The sequence below is a fragment of the Lynx canadensis genome, chromosome B4 (assembly GCF_007474595.2).
Source record: "Lynx canadensis isolate LIC74 chromosome B4, mLynCan4.pri.v2, whole genome shotgun sequence".
Taxonomy (NCBI): domain Eukaryota; kingdom Metazoa; phylum Chordata; class Mammalia; order Carnivora; family Felidae; genus Lynx; species Lynx canadensis.
This window is the reverse complement of record NC_044309.1, coordinates 64,947,381-64,969,687: the sequence shown is the minus strand read 5'-3', so window position 1 is coordinate 64,969,687 and position 22,307 is coordinate 64,947,381. Positions and strand designations below refer to the sequence as shown.

General features: G+C 36.2%; 1 protein-coding gene across 1 annotated transcript in view; it reads left to right on the top strand.

Moving 5' to 3' along the window:
• SYT10 (synaptotagmin 10) overlaps positions 1-22,307 on the top strand; it is a 63,806-nt gene that overhangs the window by 31,828 nt on the left and 9,671 nt on the right. The window contains 1 exon segment of the mRNA XM_030321722.1: positions 757-1,324. Within this exon segment, the coding sequence (XP_030177582.1) occupies positions 757-1,324 (568 nt within the window).

Below are 22,307 nucleotides of genomic sequence, written 5' to 3'. Positions count from 1 at the left end.
TGAATAGTAACAGTGATAAAGGAAAGTCAGTTTGAATTCTAAAAAACTCTATTAGGTTGGACCCAAATTCTAAAAGTGTATATTTTTAATCCTTAGAATTTCTGAAGCCCACTCCATGTTGAAAAAAGGAAAATGTACTAATTTTGGCTGTCACCACTATATATTCTTTTCACAAGTAAATATTCATTTAGTTATCTTAAGTATTAGGAATAATTAAATAGTATTAGAATAGGTGGACTTATGTTTTTTATTGTAATGGGGCAGTCACTAAAAACACGAAATTCATGAGATACAAAAAATCCAGATATAAAGAAACCAATCATCAACATGATTTGTCTACACAAAAATTACAACAAGATATAACCAGATGATGTATGATTTGTGGTATTTGTGGAATACTAAACTTTGTAACTGTGTTTCTTCACAATTGTTTTTAATTATGTCCTTATGATTGAGAGTAAAAAATTCCAAAAGTTCATAAAAATGTACATTTGAGTGTTTCAGATGTTTCTATAATTTTAGAAGTCTTTTCCTTTGAATATTGCATTTCTGGTTTTTCGAAAGTAGCTGTGTGTGTGTGTGTGTGTGTGTGTGTGTTTGCGTGTGCATGCATGCGTGTGTGTCCATCCGTTTTTCTGTTTATACAAATGCAATGCTTTCATTATCCTGGGGTGGGGGTGAGTTTATATGCCACTGTATAATGTCATCAAAATGATCTACCTAAATTATCTTGTGTGTACATGTGTGTATATACAGCCACAATTCCTTCAGGAGACACCTACCAAGGCAAATGCAGGTTTCCAGTGTTGATTTTAGCATGGGCACAGAACCAGTTTTACAAAGAGGAGAAACAACAACCAGCATTGGGAGGATAAAACCAGAGCTCTACAAACAGAAATCCGTTGACTCTGAGGGCAACAGGGAAGAAGATGTCAAAACCTGTGGGAAACTTAACTTCACCCTCCAGTATGACTATGAAAATGAACTTCTGATTGTTAAAATTATCAAAGCCTTAGATCTCCCTGCTAAAGACTTCACAGGCACTTCTGACCCTTATGTGAAGATGTATCTTCTTCCAGATAGGAAAAAGAAATTTCAGACCCGTGTGCACAGAAAGACTTTAAATCCTCTATTTGATGAAACTTTTCAGTTTCCTGTAGCATATGACCAACTAAGCAACCGAAAACTACATTTCAGTGTATATGATTTTGACAGATTTTCTAGACATGACATGATTGGGGAAGTGATTCTTGATAATTTGTTTGAAGTCTCTGATCTCTCCAGGGAAGCCACAGTGTGGAAAGATATTCATTGTGCTACCACAGTAAGTAATAATTCCACCAAACTATTTTCTTTCACCTGTAGTAGTATATAAAACTAATTATCATTCAACTTATTGGAATGAGTTTACAAAGTTACGGAATTTATGTATTAAGAACGTGCAAAGGTAGGATTTGATTACGTATGTAATAATAATTTAGGCACTTACATGATATTAGTGACTATGTAAATAAAAAAACCCAGCTCTTGTAAGTTAACAAAAATAGTAGTTCTTTTCTTTTGTAAAATGTTTATTTTATAACCTATTCCCAGCACTCAGTTTCCTCATAGTTAATATTGAGTGACTTTCATTATTTCAGATATTGTTCCTCAGATCAAACCTAAAATGTACTTTGATGATATTTGGAAAAGCCCTTGGTTTAGTCTAAAACAGCCCATTTCTTCAGAAGTTTCATGGAATAGACACAATTACAGAATTTGAAATGTTGAATGAGCAGAAGTGATTTAGAATGTTTGTTTTACATTACAAAACTCTTTCTCTTAATATAAAATAATAACTTTAATATTGAAAATTTGGAAAACAGTAAAAAACATAATACAAAATAAAATACTCCATAATGCTACCAATTACATATAATATCATGGCATATTGCTTTGTAAATTTTTTCCATACATGTTTTGAAATTATTGTTCAAACTAAGTTTCAGGGTACCTGGGTGGCCCACTTGGTTAAGCATCCAACTCTTGATTTAGGCTCAGGTCATGATCTCATGGTTTGTGGATTCGAGCCATGTGTTGGGTTCTGTGCTGATGGCACTGAACCTACTTGGGATTTTCTCTCTCTCTCTCTCTCTCTCTCTGTCCCTCCACTCTCTCTCTAAATAAATAAATAAGTAAGTAAGTAAATAAATAAATAAATAAATAAATAGTTCAAACCACGTTTAAATTTTTTCCCACTGATTTTCTTTTATGTTACATTTGTTTTATTGTATAATGTTTAAATATATAATCTATTTACCTAACCATTCTCTTACTGTTGGACATTTGAGTTAGGCATAAATTTTGGTATACTAAAAATTGTTATGTTCTTATTTACACAAATCTGTTTTATTTAAGATTATGTATCTAGGATAGAATTATGGAATTGGAATTAGAAAACTGGTCACTTAGGTTAGATTGCAGAATTGTATTGATTTGTTGGTTTTTAAATGGGTACATTTAATTTTTTACCACCAGGTTGTCTTTAAGTATTTACCATCTTTTGTCGAAATTTTACCAAAATTTATAAGCTTAAAATGTAGAAGTCCTTACTAGAGATAAGGGATAATTTTAAAAATAAGATAATTTTTTAAAAATATATTAAAAATAAAAATAGGAATTATATTTTAATACAGAGTAGCTGCTGTTTTTAATTTTTAGAGAGAAGTATGTCAACAGGGGAAATGGCAAAGGGAGAGAAAGAGAAGGAAAGAATCTTAAGCATGCTCCGTGCTCAGTGCGAAGCCCAACTCGGGGCTCAATTCTACTACCCTGGGATCATGACCTGAGCCGAAATCCAGAGTCGGATGCTCAACTGACTGAGCCACTTAGGTGCCCCAAGAGTACTCCTTTTACTTTTTCCCCCGTCAATGTTTTACTAATGAAAACCAAATTTGGGGTCATTATATTTTCACTAAGAATGATATAGATAAGATCATTTAAAATTTTATACTTCCAGTTTGTTGAATTGCATCATCATAACATTCTCACTTGTTGGGTCTTTATTTCTTGGTTTCCACTGTGAAATTTATTAGGGAACAAAGAAGAAATTTTGAAACCAGATCATATTTCAAAGATACATTGGAGCTCTTTTAATTTCACATTGTTTTTTACTTTATTACTTATATTCCTATAGTGGAAAATCTGCAAATGCAGGTAATAGTTAATTGTTAGGTTATTTCTTTCTTGATGCCCCAATCTTAAACTATCCCTTCTTTTTTATTCATTCAATAAATATTTGCTAAGTGCCTAGTATGGGTTTAGCATGTTCTAGATATTTAAGGATGCAAAAAATTGTTTTAAAGCATGTTCTTGGGCCCATATGGAAAATCTAGGATAATTTCCCCATCTCAAGATTCATAATCTTAATCATATCTGCAAAGTCCTTTTGCCATGTAGGCAACATATTCATAGGTCCCAGAAATTAGGATGTGGCCATCTTTGGGGGTACCTTTATTCTGATTACCACATCTATACACATTTTCGCTTCAATATTCTGGATACAAAAATAAGTGGGTAATAATAAAATATATTATTAAATTATTCTAGCCAAATGACATTTCTCTGTAACTGGAACATTGAGGTACATATTGTTCTAGATACTATTTACGGGTTTTCTTTTAGGAAGATCATAATGAAACCTACATTTCTTGACTATGGGACCCAAGTTCACAATATATGATAGTATCATCTTTATGCATAGCATAGTGTTTAATTAAAGCTTCTCGTCAGCTTTTGAAAAATGATTAAGCAATTTTATATTTCAGATTAATGAAAACAATATGGGTTGAAATTGCTTAAGTGACTATCTTTTCTTACACACTTTTAACTTCAAGTAATTTCATACAGAAATACAGAGCTTCCTACAAAGAAGGAGAAAAAAGGAAAGAGATAGAAAGAAATGTAGTCATATGCCCTCACTCACCCAAGTTTTGTAGAACCTGCAAAGGTGATCCAACTATGTGAACAGAGATATAAAAGAATTTAAGTAACAGATAAAACATATATTTGAATTAAAATATTAGCTATCTTTATATTATGAGACACTAATGATAAATATAGATAAATACCTAGTTAAGTAAACACAGATCTAGAAAAACCATTCTTATAATTTAAGGTTCTCATACTGAGATAATCATGTGTATTTTGTTTTCTATTTATTATTTTTTTTGAAAGAGAGTGTGAGCGCGGGAGGGGCAGAGAGAGAGAGAAAGACACAGAATCTGAAGAAGCTCTAGGCTCTGAGCTGTCAGCAGATAGCCCAACACAGGGCTCAAACTCACAAGCCGTGAGATCATGACCTGAGCCGAAGTCGGACACTTAGCCGACTGAGCCACCCAGGTGCCCCAATCATGTGTATTTTAGAGAGTGCCTTTATATACTACAAACGTCCAAGTTAAAAATTCTAAAATTTAGTAAAAAAAATTTTTGTCACCAACTTGTTGAATCTCCTGCTTTACTAATATCAATTGATGTAAATGCCATGGACCTCTTTTTTCTTCTTCAGGCCAATGACATAATTATTAATATAGAACTCTATGGAAATAAGAGTTGCTGCTTTTTTGTGATTGTTGTTTTTAATTATTTTATGTGTCTTATTCCAAAAAATTTTCATCTTAGAGTATCTGTCACAATTTTTTTTCCATATATCCAGATGCCTGTCCAAGGCCCTGTTCAAAAAAATCTTCCTAGGCCGGTTCATTAAATGAAATTGACTTTTTCCCTATGGCATTAGATTCAAACAACTTCAATTTGATTACATAAGAATTTACTGAGAATCACCTATGTACAAAGTTTATACTTTAGTAAAATACAAATTTAATAAAATTTAATAAATTTGTATTTGATCAAGAACTTTAATAGAAGAAACAAAGAAATAAAGTATATGTTAATGTATAAATAATACTATATAACATTTTCCTGAAAACCTCCACAAATACGGTCTTGTTCACACATACATTCTCTCTCTCTCTCTCTCTCTCTCTCTCTCTCCTCTCATGCAGACTATGTCTAATATGAAAATGGTTTATAAGACCACCATATGAGGATGATAGAATTCTGAATAAAGGAAAGGGATGTTTCTTGACAGGGAAACAGCATGAGGAAAAGGAAATAAACAAGACCAGCACGTTTTCAGGGGGAAAATAGTAGACTTGTGTGGAATATGAGATGAAGGAGGGACTAAAGGGAACCAAAAGTAGAATGTTCTATTTAAACTACAATCAGTAAGCCCTTTAATGCTGTGGGAATTTATATTTGTTTTTATCAGGAGAATAAAACTAGTGGAGCTATCATCCTATATGGCTTCAGTGTGTACAGTGGGTAGGAGTAAAGGATCATGAAATGTAGGTGTCCAGGTAGGAGTCTAGATTAAATGAAATAGAGACGGGAGTAGGCTGGGAGCCATGGAAATGGAAAGAAGCTAATATCTGCCGATGGAAGCGCTGTCTGTAGCACATATTTATACCTTGTCTGAGTAGATGTCTCATGTCTTCCTCTTCCCTCTGAGCTGGAAGACAGAAATCACCTTGTATACCTCTTATATTCTTCTCAGCATATATGAGCACTTAGTGATTAGTCAATAAATACTTGTTGAATAAATTAACATAGCAAATTTTCACACAAGGTCAAGTGTGAGAATGTTTGCAAGTATAAATCTGCCACTACCAGAGGGAAAAAACAATGCAGTATTGTACCCTATTGATTACAAATTAATAAATATTTTCTTAGTTCTATTTGTTAACATCAACTACCTTCTGTAAGAAAAAATGAAAAACTTTGTGGCATAAATTCTTATGTAAAATAAAGCAGGAATATTTTATTGTCAAAACTCCATCAGGTTGTGGGGCGCCTGGGTGGCTCAGTCGGTTAAGCGGCCGACTTCGGCTCAGGTCATGATCTCGAGGTCCGTGAGTTCGGGCCCCGTGTCGGGCTCTGTGCTGCCAGCTCAGAGCCTGGAGCCTGTTTCGGATTCTGTGTCTCCCTCTCTCTGACCCTCCCCCGTTCATGCTCTGTCTCTCTCTGTCTCAAAAATAAATAAACGTTAAAAAAAATTTTTTTTTTAAAAAACTCCATCAGGTTGAAACATATTTTGTACTCACATTTAATTACTAATTATGTCTATACAAGAATTAACATTTTATCAGGAATCAGGGTTTTTTAAAATTTAAGATTGAATGGCAAAGGATATAAAAAAAAAGGTATGCCTTAATTCTTTACAAAAAAATAATTTTCACTTTAGGGATCATCCTACTATATATCAGAAATATGGCAAGCCAGTCATCTCTTGCACTAATATAGAAAGTTGGCAAAAATGGTAGAATACGTTTGCAATGTATGCTTTATACACATTTACTTTTAAGCTATGTAAAAGTGTATTTGTCAAATTTTAATTCACTTATTTTCAAAAAGTCAATCAGTATAAAGACTAATGTATTTTGAATATTTAAATATAGTGATCTCATGCACACTCAAGAAGCCACTGAAAGTATAGCTAGATAAAGAAAAGCTTGTCTTTATTTTTTACTAGAACTTCATCTTACATATTTATTTACTCATCTATTCAATGAACATTTTTTTTCAGCACCAACGATGTTCTAGACAAGAATTCTCACAGGAAAAAAGGGTATATGCACATAACCACACTGACCTAGTTTACAGCTATAAAGTACTTGAATCTATTATCTTTTAACTAAGGATCTGTCAAGTTTGAAAGAAAGAAACTGTTATGTTCATTGTACCAACCAGAGTACTAAATGTACTAGCTGAGCTTGAGTTTGAAGTAATGTATTTTAATGTCCGTGACTAAAATTTCTTTAAATGTTTAAAAATTGTTTTTAATTTGTTTCTATTTCTAGTGATATATTTTTAATTTTTCTGAGCATCTTGGGTCTATCCTAGGATCAAAATAATGCTGGTTTTTGTTTTGTTTTGCTTTGTTTGCATTTAGCTATCAATTCACTTTTAAAGTTTGCTAACTATGGAATAATGGGTTAGCCAGTAACATTTTAAAGAATGGCAAAATTCCAACCTTCTTCTAAAGAAAAATGTGGTGAAAGGCAAGGTGGGAGAGAGTAAACCTTTTTGGTCAGGGGCTGTCCCGCTACATCTCCAGAGTGCAGCAGCAGGATTATAGTCATAGGCCTGCAGAATGGGACAATGAACCCATATCTGCTCCTCCTTAAGCATTCCTAATTTTCTATTTCATCTCTGGAGTGTCACAGATACCACATCTGCTAAAGGGCCACCATTAATTTATTATTAACTTACATGATGCGAATCTATAAACCTATCAGATCTTTTGGTCTTAGATCATTTTGCAAGAATTTATAGGAAGTATCTTTGTTGCAATATAAAATCAAATTAAAATTAAATTCAAAATAATAGAGTCTATCATAGACTATCAAAAGATTATGTGAGTTCCCAAACCTTGGCTCTTCTTGGCCTTAACACCTGCTCAACTCCAAAAGATTGTTAAAGGACTCTAACGCAATCAAGGAAACAAACAAAGCAGGAACAGACCCATAAAAACACAACAAACTGGTGGTTGCCACAGGGGAAGAGAGTGGAGAGATGGGCCAAATGGAGGAAAAGGAAATAAAAATAAGGAAATTTGTCTCATGAATATTTGGAATTAAATAAATCACCATAGTTGTTTATATTATTTTGACAGTTAAGTCACATCTGTGTACATTTAGAGAGCAAGGCTTTAGTGTTTGGTCTGTTTTGACTACCTTTGCATTTTACATAAAATACCTCAGGCAAATTGGCTTTAAAATAGCTCATAACAATTATATTGGCCTTTTATTATCAGTTTAAGCAGTAGATTCCTGTAATATTGATTATAGTATTTTGTTTCACACAACAAAAAAAGTTAATGCATATCCAATACTTAAATGTATGTATGCCACCAGTTTTAGTCTTAATTCAAAACTGAACCCACACATGCTAAATAAATACAGCATTGTTGGGTGAGCACAGTAAGACATTTTGAGTCATTAAAAGAATATCACAGATTGGTAGCCAAAGCTGACCATATTTTAGTCATAACATTTGGGGTTGCTCAAAAGGCAAGATAATTTTTTTTGCCTAAATTCATTGCATCCACATAATTTCCAATTTAAATTCCTACCTTGCTCAATTTGTAAAGATTATAATGCTATCTAACTTCTCTATCATTCTTGGCTCTCTTCCTCTCCCTCTCCCCCATTCCCCTCCTCTTCCCCTTTTCCTGGCCCCCCTTTCCCACCCCACCCCCTTCTTTCCCTCTCCCTCTCTGGCTATTATTGGAAGGAGAGTAGCCCAATCACTGAAGAATTTAGGCTCTGGGACAAACTAACAACCTTTGCATCCCTGCTGTGTCACTTATGACTTTGAATGAATCTATGGCTTTGAGCAAGTTACAAAGTCTCTCTAAGCCTTAATTACCTTATTTATAAAATGGAAATTATGAGAAGGCAAACCACAGTTTGTTGAATAGAGTAAATAAAATAAGTGCTTAGCACAGAGTCAGGCATTTGTAAATGCTCACTGTATGTTAGCTGCCAAAAAGTTATTACAGAATGATACAGGATATGGTTTTGGTTGTTGATGTCACTTACATATGAAATAGGAATAGAGATCTTGGTGCAAAAAAATGGTTATGTCTTAATATTATGGTAGGAGATAGTTTTAGGTGGTACGCTTTTCTATTTAGGGTGGAAAGTTTTGTGTAAGAGTTAATTTAAATCTTTTTAGTTACCTATGGTGTGATTCAGTGAGTATATGATTTTTAAATGAAGTATACACTTATAATGTTACATCACACGCCTCTCATCTGCACCCTGACTTGACTCTTCCTTTTACACTGGGCACTTCTCTTTATTCCTTCACCAACCTGTACATGTGTTTATTAAAAAGTGCATCTTGTAAAACTTCAGGAGCTAAAGATGCTAGATGTAGTCCATGTGTCCCTTTAGGTTCACTCTCTACTATTCTCCACCCTGTCTGGTACCTCAGGGGGCTGGCCAATTAGGTCTACCGACACTGTTGACACTGTTCTCGGAGTTCTGGCAAGAGACATTAGGGCAGGAGGAGAATGTCATTTGGATGTGTATTCTCTCATCTTTCTCTTGAGAGGATGCCTCAGGCTGGCCGTGTCCTTCACCTGAGGGCACAATTTCTCTCAAAGCAGCCTTTGCTTTCACCATTTTTCCATCCAAGTCCAGGTAATGGTTCTCCCACCCTTGTCCTTTCAGACTTAGAAGTAGGGCATCATGGCCTCCCCTCTTCCCAGCAGCCGGGTGCAGTACCATCTCTGGTGGTTTTCTACCCTGGCTCACATCTCTGTAGATAGTCTATTTAGTAAGCCCTCTGGAAATAGTCTAATTTGTGTGTGCCACCTGTTTCCTCCTGGATCCCTGACTGATAACCTAAAGAAAGAAAAAAAAAGATTCCTGATTACAAACAGGTTAATTTATTGTAACCTTGGACTTTGCCTTGTGTCTGAGCTATTCTGTGTGTTCATTGTCTTTAGTCCTTCACAAGCTTGATAGTAAGACAAAGCCTTCAACTGCAGAAAGTGAGAAAGAACCATGGCCATGCTAACATCCTCTCATCTTTATACACAGAGAATTGCAAAGGAACTCCTTAAAATGGAATTTCACATTTCATCACAATTGAGAAAGTCAGAATTTCTGCTTCTTAAAAATCAAGATTTCAGACAAATAACACATTATTTATTAAGAATAGTCTGAAAAAAACTCTATGTTAATAAGTTTCAAAACATATTTATGTGCCTAATTTCCTACTTAAAAAATTTTAAATAGAAACACTATCAAATATTATGCATGTCCTGGTTTTTTAAGTAAAATCTACTGAATAATTTAACCTTTTCTTAATAGTGGTGATCTTTATGACCATCAGTTGTTATAATAAATTTAAAAAGCAAATTTTTATTTCTGTCCATTACTCTTCCATTATAAGTACACATGCTTCCTGCATTCCTTACCTTTCCAATTTGTTGCTTTTAGGTTTCTAAAAGAATATTTACACTGAGAGAATTGTGTACAAATAAAATCAATGCCTTAAATAATGACCTGAGATCTTTTTCTCAGAGTAAAATGCTTGAACTTACAATAGGTCAGAAGACTTTTCATATTAACTTAAAAATTCTGGTGTGTGTTTGGAGTAGAATTTTGAGAACACTCAGGTCTAGATCATGTGATCGTATTTTAGAATTGCTAGAAAGTTCAATTTAATCCTTTAATTTTATCATCTAGAAAATGAAGGCCAAGGAATGTTAAAAAAAAATCACTTATGTCCATCCAGCTGGTTAATAGGAGATCCAGAACTATATTTTAAATCTTTAATCAACTCTTAGTCCAGTGTTCCTTGTCTTGAATTATGTTGGAGTGTTACTGTTCTTGGAATATACTAAAAAGAAATAAAGAGAATTTCTTTTAATATGGGAGTTCAACTTTTGGCTTACAGAGTTGAAATCTCAAAATATTTACGTAGTTGAATTAAAGAAATTTTTTAATATGATACTTATGACAAAAATATGCTTAAGGCTTTTAAAAATTTATAATCTTGTCAAATCTGTCTTGTTAACAACTTTTATTAAAATGCATGGAGAGCTAAACAATGACTCTCTTGGCCTTATTCAAAAGGAACAGTTGCAATCAATGTTATTTCAGGAAATTTCTAGGCCATTTTCTCCTCTTAGATGGAACTAGTGAAAAAAAATCCATATTTGGGGTATAATTGAATTTACCACTTGTGTCTTACTGTATTTAATGTTTGGAAGTTGCAAAAGATAAGGAGAAACTTTTCAGGGAGCTTCTGGGTGGCTTGGTCAGTTGAGCTTCCAACTCTCGATTTCAGCTCAGGTCATAATCTCATAGTTCCTGAGTTTAAGCCCCGCATTAGGCTCTGTGCTGAAGTTCAGAGCCTGGAGCCTGCTCAGGATTCTCTTTCTCCCTCTCTCTGCCCCTCCCCTCAAAAAATTTTTAAAAAATGAATAAAAAAGGAGAAGGTTTCAGCCCCATGACATTCTAGCAATATATCTGCATTCGTTGTAAGTTTTAGGAATTCATTATAGTTCTAAAGGTACCATTGAGTTAAATGTGTTCCTTTTGCACTTTACTAATTTAAGTATTATTAACATGCTCTTATATAGTGAAGAGAACATGCAGTTGACTTTAAATGTGAATGTTTAAAATATTCTCCTCCTTCCCTATAGTAGACTGCATTAAAACAGTTTCCTATATATCAGGTAATTGATTTCCTAATTTCTAAAAAATTTTTTCAAGGACATATAGTTACTCATCTCTTGGCTTTGAAATCTAAGGCCATGAAAAACAATTTAAAGTTTTTTGTCCTGGCTAGTAAAATTTGAAGCATTGTTTCTGGCTGGGGAAGGTAAGAGGGAAAGAAAAGTCTACAGGAACTTAAGTGAGTGTAGTTTCATTAGAAGCCTGGCTCTGCTGCCTTCTGGCTCCATTACTTTGGGTAAGTTTCTTAACATTCTGACCTCGTTTCTTTGTCCATATAAAAAAGGTGTATAATAAAATCAACCAACAGGAATATTTGAAAATAAAATGAGATAATAAATGTGAACTTCTTGTACAATTTAAAGTTACCAAGTGTCATTTATCCCAGCATGCTGTAATCTTGCACACAAACAGCTGTTTGTTATCCACTTGATTGCTAAGAACCCAGTTTCTTCCATGTTTTAAATTTCTTACCCTAATAATTAAATTTCCTAAGTGAATCACCTTCATGTTTTTTTTTAAAATGAATGAGATAGTTTTCCTTTACTTCTTTTCTTCAGTCTTGAACTTGAATAAAATAGGATAGTATTATAAAAGACTATACCATGGCATATATCAAATTCAGTCTTTCTATAAATTTAATTCACTAAACCAGAGATTCTACTGAGTATCAGTTTTACTCATGTCTTTAGAGTGCCTTTACATTTTTAAATACTTTATGACGTCCCACACCCCATGGTAAGTAAAGGATGCTTTACAAGTACAGGCACTTATCAAATACCAATCTACAAAAGAGTCTATAACCAGAAGCAGAAAATTATGCCCAGTCAGGCTTTTGTCAGAGCAGGTCAGATGTTTAACTTATAGTCTATCTACAGAGTAGCAGGTAGTATGATATATTGCACATCCAGAGAAAAATAATGAATAAAAGAACATTTTGTGATGGAAGTCGTTACCTACCCCATCCACTCATAGAACAGGAATCTTAAATCCACCATTTCATCCAACTCTATTGAATTCTCCATTTTACCAGGCACTCTTCTGGATGGTTTTAGAGCATAATCTGTCCCCACCATATAGGGCTACTTTGTAGAAAAGGGAGGCAGGTAATAATGGAAAATATGTAATATGTCCAGTGAATGAATGCTTTGTGAAACAGAGGCAGAGTAAAGGGACAGTAAGTGGCAGTGGGGCAGAGTTGCTGTACAAGGGTGGTCAGAAAGGGCCTCTCCGATGAGAGTGTTAGAAGATGAGGGGCCGGATCTTCTAGAGCCCTCAGGCCATGGAAGAGCTTTTAGTTTTACTTGGATTGACTTGTGAAACCATTGATGGCTTTTGGTCAGAAGTGAGCTATGGTGTCACTTAGCCTCAGTAAGATTTCTGACTACTATATGAAGAACAGACATGGGGGAGCTAAGGTTGTTTTGTTTATAGCGAATTATGCTGAGGAGACTAAGATTGTCTTTGCCAGTAATTTGCTTAACATAGGTCACTGTGGGAATTATAATTTACAATAATAGTTCACAAACCAATAGCATACCAGATAACATCTTTTAATATGCCAATAAAGAGATACCAAGTCAATGATAGAATAATTACAATATTGCTCCAGGCAAAGAGGAGATGAATGAAATAAAATCCACATTTAGCCGAGGTATTCCTTTCTACGAGTTTGTTCTTGGTAGTCAACTCTTCCAACTAAAATCTGGGTATCAGTTGCTGGCCTAGTAGGAGCTAGGACCATGTAGCTAGCAGGAGGCAGCACCAATATTACAGACAAGATGGGCTTCTATGAAGGTTATTACTCAGGGGACACAGCTTACACCACTGCCTATGACAAGTAGCCTTGCCAAGTCAGAAACACCTGTCCCTTCCTGACACTGCTGCACAGTTTAATGGCACTGCCAACCAAGAGTAGCCTGGCCATGGCAGGAGGAGGTGTGTCAAAATCTACAGACAGCTATTTAGATTAGCCAAGAGTAGCCCAAACCAAACACTCTCGAGTTACTGGTCAAACCTTGGTTTTTAAAGTTTAAAAGTCCATCACGTGATGGACACCCTTGCCATTACTCCACTATCAGTGATATAATGGTTCTCTACTCCATGTGCAAGAGTTTGGCAAGAAAGTCTTAATATCTAACTGCAGAACAATTTCATTGAAACAAGTTATTCAAAACAAATTCAAACTACAAACAGTGCTGTCCAAAACAAGCTTTCAGGGGTGCCTGGGTGGTTTGGTTGAATGTCCAACTCTTGATCTCAACTCAGGTCTTGACCTCAGGCTGGTGATTTCAAACCCCACATTGGGCTCCACACTGGGCATGTAGCCTACTTAAAAAAAAAAAAAAAAAAAAAAAAAAAACAAAGAAAACAAAACAAGCTTTCAAAACATTGGTTTGAAATCACAAGTCAATACACAATGGGATGGTGAACCATGTAAAGTAAGGTAGTTTCTTAAATAGTGAAGCCAAGTTCCTCCAGTCCAAGTGTCTATGTACAACGATACTGAGAGGGATGTCTTTAATTAGGAATTTTAGGAAGGTATTTAAAAGCTTCAAACACTCTAAGGAGAGCTGCATAGTTATTACACAAGTTTCTATGCCACTATCTATAAACAGTCATCAAGGTTTGAGAATAAGTCACCAGTTCCTCTCAGCAAAAAGTTTAAAGTATCTCTTAATCAGTATTATAAAGGGAAGAGTTCTTATTAGATTTGTATTCTCTTCTTATGCCCCAGGTTGCTCTTGTCCCAGTGTCTACAACAGACTATCCCCTCTTTGTTTCAGGCAGCTTATTATACCAGTAGTTATGAAATTTGATTGTTAAATCCAGGAAAGGCTGTTTTAAGGTCTCAGCTCTTTTCTACAACCTGAGCACTTTGTGGCTTCTAGAGCTAAATCCATGGTTGTGTTGGATAGGATAAAAGCTAAACCATTTTGGCAGGCAGAGTTACTTCCCACCCAGATTGGGAGCTGACAGTGGTTCCCCACTGAGTAGAAACATGGCACTATTAAATTGCATCCCTGGCAATAGTAGCTCTGCGTGGTGACTATTGATCACTAATGCTCATTGGGGTTTGTAATCATTCCATCTCTAACACTGCCATGTTCTCTGCCCCTTTCTGCCCTGACTTCAGCAAAGTTTCACCTGGACTTTGTGCTATGGCCAAGCACAATGCTTAATATGATACTGTATTACTGAAAATATATTATTGAAAAGTGTATTCCTTCCTTCCTGCAGAAATATGAGTAGGTCCTGCTAAAGGGCACCTGGTAAGCATTTTCTCTGTCTTCCAGTGGAGATAGTGGAAAATAATCAATAATGAAAATGTATGTAAAAATCCAGGAGTTCAACCAGGTGCTGTGGCAGAACCTTCCTTTGCCTGTTCCTTCCTGCACCCTCATTCAACATGGTGAAATTTGGTTTAATCACATCACTGGGAAAAGGAGGCAGGGCAGGAAGGAAGTGTGTGAAAATTGTGGTTCTTTGAAAGAAAAGGAGAGAAGTGGAATAGAAACTGGAGAAGATTTACAATGTTAATTACATTTCCTAATTGTATTCTATCAAACAGCTTCCTCCTCCTCCTTTGCCTCCCAGAGTCACAAGACTGCTTGTGCCGGCAAGTTGGAGGAGATGGCCAGATGTGCAAGGAAAAAACACAATTTATACACCTTAAAGATACATTTGATTCACAAATTCCAATGCATGACAGAATTATAGCAAACATAATCCCAGATCACTCCAGAGTAGAAGGATCTTTGAAGAAATAAAGTTCTTTTTTGAAAATGTTTTTATTTATTTTAAAGAGAGAGAGTGCAAGGCAGGGGAGGGGCAGAGAGGGATGGGGGATAGAGGATCTGAAGCAGGCTCAGCTGACAGCAGAGAGCCCAATGCAGGGCTCAAACTCACCAAACCATGAGATCATGCCCTCAGCCAAAGTTAGATGCTAACCGACCTAAACCACTCAAGCGCCCCAAGAAATAAAGTTCAATAAAACCAATAGATAAGTATCCTCTAGCTTTAGCTCCCCAAGCCCTTAGTGTATCTTTAGATGGCTCAAAACTATTAGGACTATTTATTGTACCTCCAGGGCCACCGTATGAACATACCCTACAGTTCCTGGGGGCCCCACGCACAGAGTCCACAACACCCATAAACTGTGCCTTTGCTCACTTGTTCTCTGGTTATGGAGTAGCCTTCACTCCTTCAAATGGTAGGTGTCCCTACTATCACTGAAGTCATGACCCAGCCTGATGCTCTTATGATTTATTCATTCAATAAGTTTTTTACTGACCATTCAACCTTATTCCAGTCACTGACCCCAGAAACATTGTTATAAACAAGAAAAGAAATGGTATTTTTTCCAACACTCTATGTGTCAGACTACAAACTGGACCCATAATATATCCCTTTAAAATTTGAATGCAACCCTTCCAGGTAATTGGTATTAGCCATGACAATGGATCTCATCCTGACTGCAGAAAAAAATCAGGGTGATCTAAGTATTCCTGAGGAGAGGTCATTTAGAATAAGGCCAGTGTGTTGCCATTTAAATATCCTGTGGCCCTGCCAGAGCCAGTGGTCTCGTTCACCTTTTGGTCATGGCCGGACACTTCATTTCTCACCTCATGGCCTCTTTTTGTGCTGCTCCCTCTGTTTTTAATTCTCTTTACCTTTGGTCATTCTTCAAAATTCAGATCAAAAGTCACCTACCTCTGAAGTTCTCCTAATTCTCATGAGAAGAGTCAGATACATCATTATCCAGTATGGTCTTTTCTCATGAATCCCCAACCAGATCAGCCCTGATCTTGTTCTTGAGTTTGAAATGGAGCTGGTAGCACTAGTTGATCCTTTGTGGTCTTTCTAATGAGGTTCTGTTGGGTCTGTAGCGCACAAGGGCTAAAAGGGCCTATTCATACATTCCTCAACAAGCCTGAATTATATATTCTATTTAGCCCTCATTTTACCAGTGCTTAAAATTACAAAATTTTAGAGCTGGAAAATAAACTAGTTTATCTCTTGGAACACCCTCATGCTATACCGAAGACACTGAGGTTAAGTGAGCTTAAGTAGATTGCCCAAGGTTGGATTCCATGATTTTCTCAGGTGCATGGATTGTGTGGGTCAGAAAGAAATAAAGATTTTATAGTAGTTTGAATGCAGCAGACCCACTCTGGGTCTGCACTGCACCATAGCTTCATTTTCTGAGCAGGTGGATGAAACACTGGTAATTTAATGAAGAAGCTCATTTTGATCTAGTAACACATCGTTTAACAGTGTGAGGAAAACCATCCGTTTTCTTACCAACCAGGAAATGTGAAAGGCAGGCTGCATTTAGGGTGTTAAGTGGATGTGAGGACTGCTGTCACCATAGCAACCAACTGTTTGTTTAAAATTTTCTTTTCAATAAGTCCTAATGATTCTTACTTCCTAATAGATTTCTGAATCCAGACCTTTCTTCAGCCAACACCTTCACACACCTGTTTACTTCAATGGCCCCTCTCTTTTTTTCATCCTAACCTAGCCTACTCACAACGAAGAAATGTTTTTCAAATATTATTTACATTACTGTCCTTATTTTTTGAGTGTCTGTTTATGTCAGGCACTTTACATGCATGATACCTACCTTGTGAGGCAGATGTTATTATCCCCATGTTGTGATTGAACCGAAGTTCAAGGAGGTCATGTATTTTTGACATGTAAGAATTAGTACATGGAAGATGTAGGATTTTAACTCTGGTTTTTCTGATCTGGAAACTTATACGCCCTTTTCATTCCGCCAAGCTCCCATTCTTTCTTGTTACCGGTACCATAGGAGCCACAGAATAAGCTACCTATAGCCTTACATGACCTCCAACATGTTACCAAATTCCTTATTTCTCAACATAAGCTGCTCATTCTTATTTGTAAATATCAATCATAGTACTCACATACAACACTATTCCTCTTGTTCTCTGTCAAATCCCACCTCTTTAGACTCTCAAACCCCAACATGATGTTCACCTCCTCCAGGAGTGCTTCCCTTGGTTATGACATACTGTAGTTACCAAGCCTTGAATCTGCCTCCTCTCCATCTCTATACTCAGTTGCTATAGTTTGACCTTACTATTAGCTCAGTCCTGGGATAGGATTGCCAATGACTATTTTTATCTTGGAGAGTGGTACGTGGAAAGAAACTTTATAACTGTGACTATGTTTATGAGGTTAACTATAGCCAGTTATTAGAAAATGATCTTTATCTACCCAGCCCTATGTCTGTGGAACCAGGATAAAGAAATCAAACATACGGTCCCTGACTCAGCCTCAGTGTCAGACTTTTTCATAAGCCCTTCTCCCAAGTATACAGTTAAAAGATTGTCACTGTGAATGTTCCACCAACTACATTAGTGTGTATGAGAATGGTCTTCTTACCCATACGAAATTTTATGGAACACTATCCTAGACTTAAAGCAGGTTTTCAAATGATTATTTGCCCAAAGATACAATAGTTTCTCAAAGATTAATATGGGAAGTTCATGCTTATGTAGAATTGGAATAAATGAGGTTACCCATAAATAAAATTTTCAGAAACTCAAAGCCTTTCTCATTTAAGAAACTAAAACCCCAAATTACCACTTCAACATTTTAAGGAATTTCGATAAAAATAACTCTAAAATTAGTATATACTTCTCTACCTTCTTAAACAGAACATATGAAATATTTTTTTCTTAGCTTAATGACTCGAGTCATCATTTTGAATACTAATTACTGTTGAAGTTTATAATAAAATGCTGTTTTTAAGTTTCTAAGACATTATTAGTGTTAGTTCCCCTTGATACAAGATGATCCCAGATTGTTATCATTTTTAAAATGTTTCCTTCTTTCTTGTATGAATATTGTCTCTCTAGCCATCATTTATTGCTGCCTTCACCAGATCAACTCTGTTTCCCCATCTCCACATTTCACGTGTGAGTTTTGACCTGCTATTGATATGCCAAGTAAACACTGTTAGAATTTTGTCTAAAATAATAGTAAACGGGTGTTGAATAAAAAATGAAGTAGAATCCTTATTTAAGAGAATTTCATCAGATAACTGTGTTATATTTATGCCATATGTTCAGAGACCTTTCAACTTATTTCCTGATTCTTTGCTGGACACTGGAGGGTTCAGATTGTTGGGGCTGAGTGTGGCCTTATAAACTGCAGTGATCTGGGGCAGAGAAGAGGCAGGAATTAAAATACACTCAGCTCCCTGGAGTGAGGCCATCAACACGGGGACAAACTCTGTCAGGGTACTGAGCATTAGTGTATGCTAGTTCACAGGACTATAGCCAAAGTCTGGAGTTCTGCTGTTACATTTGTTAGAGGACCTTTTTAAAGGTTATATGGCCATTTACCTTCATTAAGTTCATTTTTCATACTTATCTCTTAGATCACTTCCAGATGTAAAAAGTTCTAGAATATTGGTATTTATCTTAGAGAGTATTCTGCCCTTTACAGTATGTGAGCAGTTTCAGTTCTTTTACATTCATACTTCCTGAAGGAAAAATCTAGTCTAATGAAGACTAACTTTTGTGCACTTGTTATGCATGCATATTATACATTAAGCATTACCACCCAGTCCATTCCAGTTTCCTTAAAACCCCTGACCTCATGGAGTTTAAATGCTTCAGGAGATTTATTACTACTACAGTAGGCAAAAAGCCTGCTAGCTTGTCATACAGAGCTGCATGGAGATGTTCTTTAATCATGCTCTTTGCTTTCAGTTGATTTAGGCTAGTACTTTGGTCAACTCCTCAGTTTAACCTCTATGTTTACCAATACCCATTAATAACAGATAGTCAAAATTATGTTGCAGCTGGATCCATAGAAAGGACCTTTGAGAGATGGGACCAAATATGGCAAAACTTTCTTTGTTCCAACCAGTAAGCATGTGATATATCTAGAAAAGTAGACAAATTACTTCCACAGATTGTTTAATGTGTAAAAGGAAAACCATATCAATCACCACACATGAAAGTGTTTCATTAATCCCTTTGATTTCTCTGTTTGTGTACCTTTGACTGTTTGTGGTACATTCCCTATTGGACTCTAAGCATTTCATCTATGAGACCATGTCTCCTGTTACCTTCCAGCTTCTCCATCACCATCCCCAACTGATAATTCCTGGAAGGAGAAATACACAGTGAGAGAAAGGGGGATGGCTGCTAGGTAGAAAACTTTGGAGAAAACTCTACCAACTCAGGCGGGCGGGGGGGCGGGGGGGCGGTGCACCTTGGTGGCTCAGTCAATTAAGCTCCTGACTCTTGATCTCAGCTCACTCAGGTCTTGATCTCAGGGTTGTGAGTTCAAGACCCACATTGGGCTACATGCTGGGCATGAAGCCTACTTAAGAAAGAAAAGAAAAGAAAAGAAAAGAAAAGAAAAGAAAAGAAAAGAAAAGAAAAGAAAAGAAAAGAGAAAAGAGAAGAGGAGAGAAAGAGAGAAAGAAAGAAAGAGATAGAAAGGTGAAAGAAAGAAAAGAAGAAAGAAAGATAGAAAGAGAAAAATGAAAGAAAGAAAGAAAGAAAGAAAGAAAAAGAAATACTTGGAAAAAGAGACAGAAAGAGAAACAGGAAGAAAATAATCAGATAAAATAGGATCAGACTTAATTTCTCAGCCTTTCAGAGCCTACTGTTTTCCTTCTCAACTGACATCTCCAAGGACAGAATCATGCCACATCTACTTGGCATCTACGGCACCTACCAGTGCACCCAGCAAATAATATTTATTAACTGCTTGGTGGTGAAAAGAATGAATCCTTTGTAAGAGATTATATTCTTCCTGTTTTTCATCAGGCCTCTCCTATTGGATCTTACTCACTATTTGGGGTCTGTAGCAATTCAACAGCCCAGAGGAGACCCAGTTGGATATATCTTTGTTTTAAAACACATATTTTTTACCAATGTTCTTAAAAAATAATAGCTGCTTTCCTTCAGTAATTTTTTTTTTCGTTTATCTAGTACTTACTGAGCTTCTCATATGTGTAAGGCATTGCTCCATGTGATAGCAATACAACCATGAACAAAACAGCGTCTTTTATCATATGCCAGACACTATGTTGGATGCTCTGGACTCTATTTACATTATCTCATTTAATGATTAACACCACTGTTGAGTGGGTATTTTTTCCCAATTTAAAATGAAGCTTCAGAGATTCAAAGTTGAATTAAATTTCCTGGATCTTACAGCTAGGAAGTAGAAAACAGGAGTGAAACACAAGGTTAACTGGCTGTAAAGTTTATGCTCTTAATTACCAAGCTCCACTACTTCTAGAGCCTGGATAAAGAAATCAGAATTATAGAAGTCGGAACCTAAGCTGGAAGAATAAGTCCAGCAAATGTGAATAGTTTGTCATGAAGAATTTTTTGGAACCTGTTTCTATGGGCCTGGGTACATAAGCAACTTATTTCCCACCAAATTAAATCTACCATATATTGTCTCACCAGGAATGATTTGATCAAATCCTGTAAACAGCTCTTTTGGAAGCATCTTAAATGTGCATTGTTCACACTCATTTTCATTTGTCCACCATCTACGCAGCCATGGAGAGGAAATATATCTATATCAGGGTACTGGACACAGTTCAAATTCACATTTGATACAAAGCAGATCAATTTTTGTCCATATTAACTAATAATCTTTTCATTCCTTCCAAAAAATGCACTGAGAGCCAGCTATTTACCATGTACTTCAGAAGGAAGTAGCAATAAGACAGACAAGAACTCTGCTGTCCTAACCTTAAATATGGGAATCAGAGAAACAAAAAATGAATTTAAAAGATAATTTCTGATGATAAGTGCTGTGAAAAAGTGTAAAGGGTCTGTGAATAGTTGAGCATAGGATAAGAAGATGGAAGGAGATGCTATTTGAGCCGAGTCCTGCATGGTGAGAAGGAGTCATCCACAAAAAAGACATAAGAGAGAAAAAGAAAATTCAATTGGCAAAAGCAGGAACAAACTTCATTTGTTTGAATAACAGAAAAGAAAAAAGGCTTTTGAGTCTGCATCAGAGTAAGCTGAGAAGAGAGTCAAGAAATAAAATTAGAAAGATACGATCCCTATCACCAAGGCCTTATATGTGTCACCTTGTAATGCATTGTCCAAACCAAAGACATATTTAGTAATTGAAAGGGAATGAAAGGGGCTCCTGGGTGGCTCACTCAGGTAAGCGGACTCTTGATCTCAGCTCAGGTCATGATCTCACAGTTTGGGAGTTCAAGCCCCGTGTCAGGCTCTGCTCTGGTGGCACAGAGCCTGCTTGTGATTCTGTCTCTCCTTCTCTCTGCCCCTCCCCCATTTCATGTGCGTATGCGTGCTCTCTCTGAAATTAAAAAAGGGAAAAAATAATTAAAGGGGATGTTCTTTTTTTTATTTTTTAATGTTTTTATTTATTTTTGAGACAGAGAGAGACAGAGCATGAGCAGAGGATGGGCAGAGAGAGGGAGACACAGAATCTGAAGCAGGCTCCAGGCTCTGAGCTGTCAGCACAGAGCCCAATGCTGGGCTCGAACTCACAGACTGTGAGATCACAACCTGAGCTGAAGTCGGACGCATAACCGACTGAGCCACCCAGGCTCCCCGAAAGGGATATTCTTAATAATTACACCAGGAAAGTAGGTACAAACCCAGAATTTCCCAGATATACCAAGATTTATAGTTACCCCACTTATATACCAGGAGTTTGAAGTTTCCAGTATAGTTGTGAACCCTTAGATGGTTTTAATCAGGAGAGCAAAATAATTTGATTTGCATTTCATAAGTGATCACTTTGGCTCCTTCTGAGATTGATCAATTTTAGAGACTGATAAAGTAATCCTGATATTTGCCTGATACTCCTAGAGCTAAAAAGAAAGTCACTAATTTGGATAGACTTTGTAGACTTTGTAGACAAGACATGGATTGGATGTGTAAGGAAGGGAAAGAAGGAAGAAAAGTGACTGCTGGGCTTTTGGCTCCAGCCTCTGGTTGAATTATGACATCATGTGCTGATTTGGGG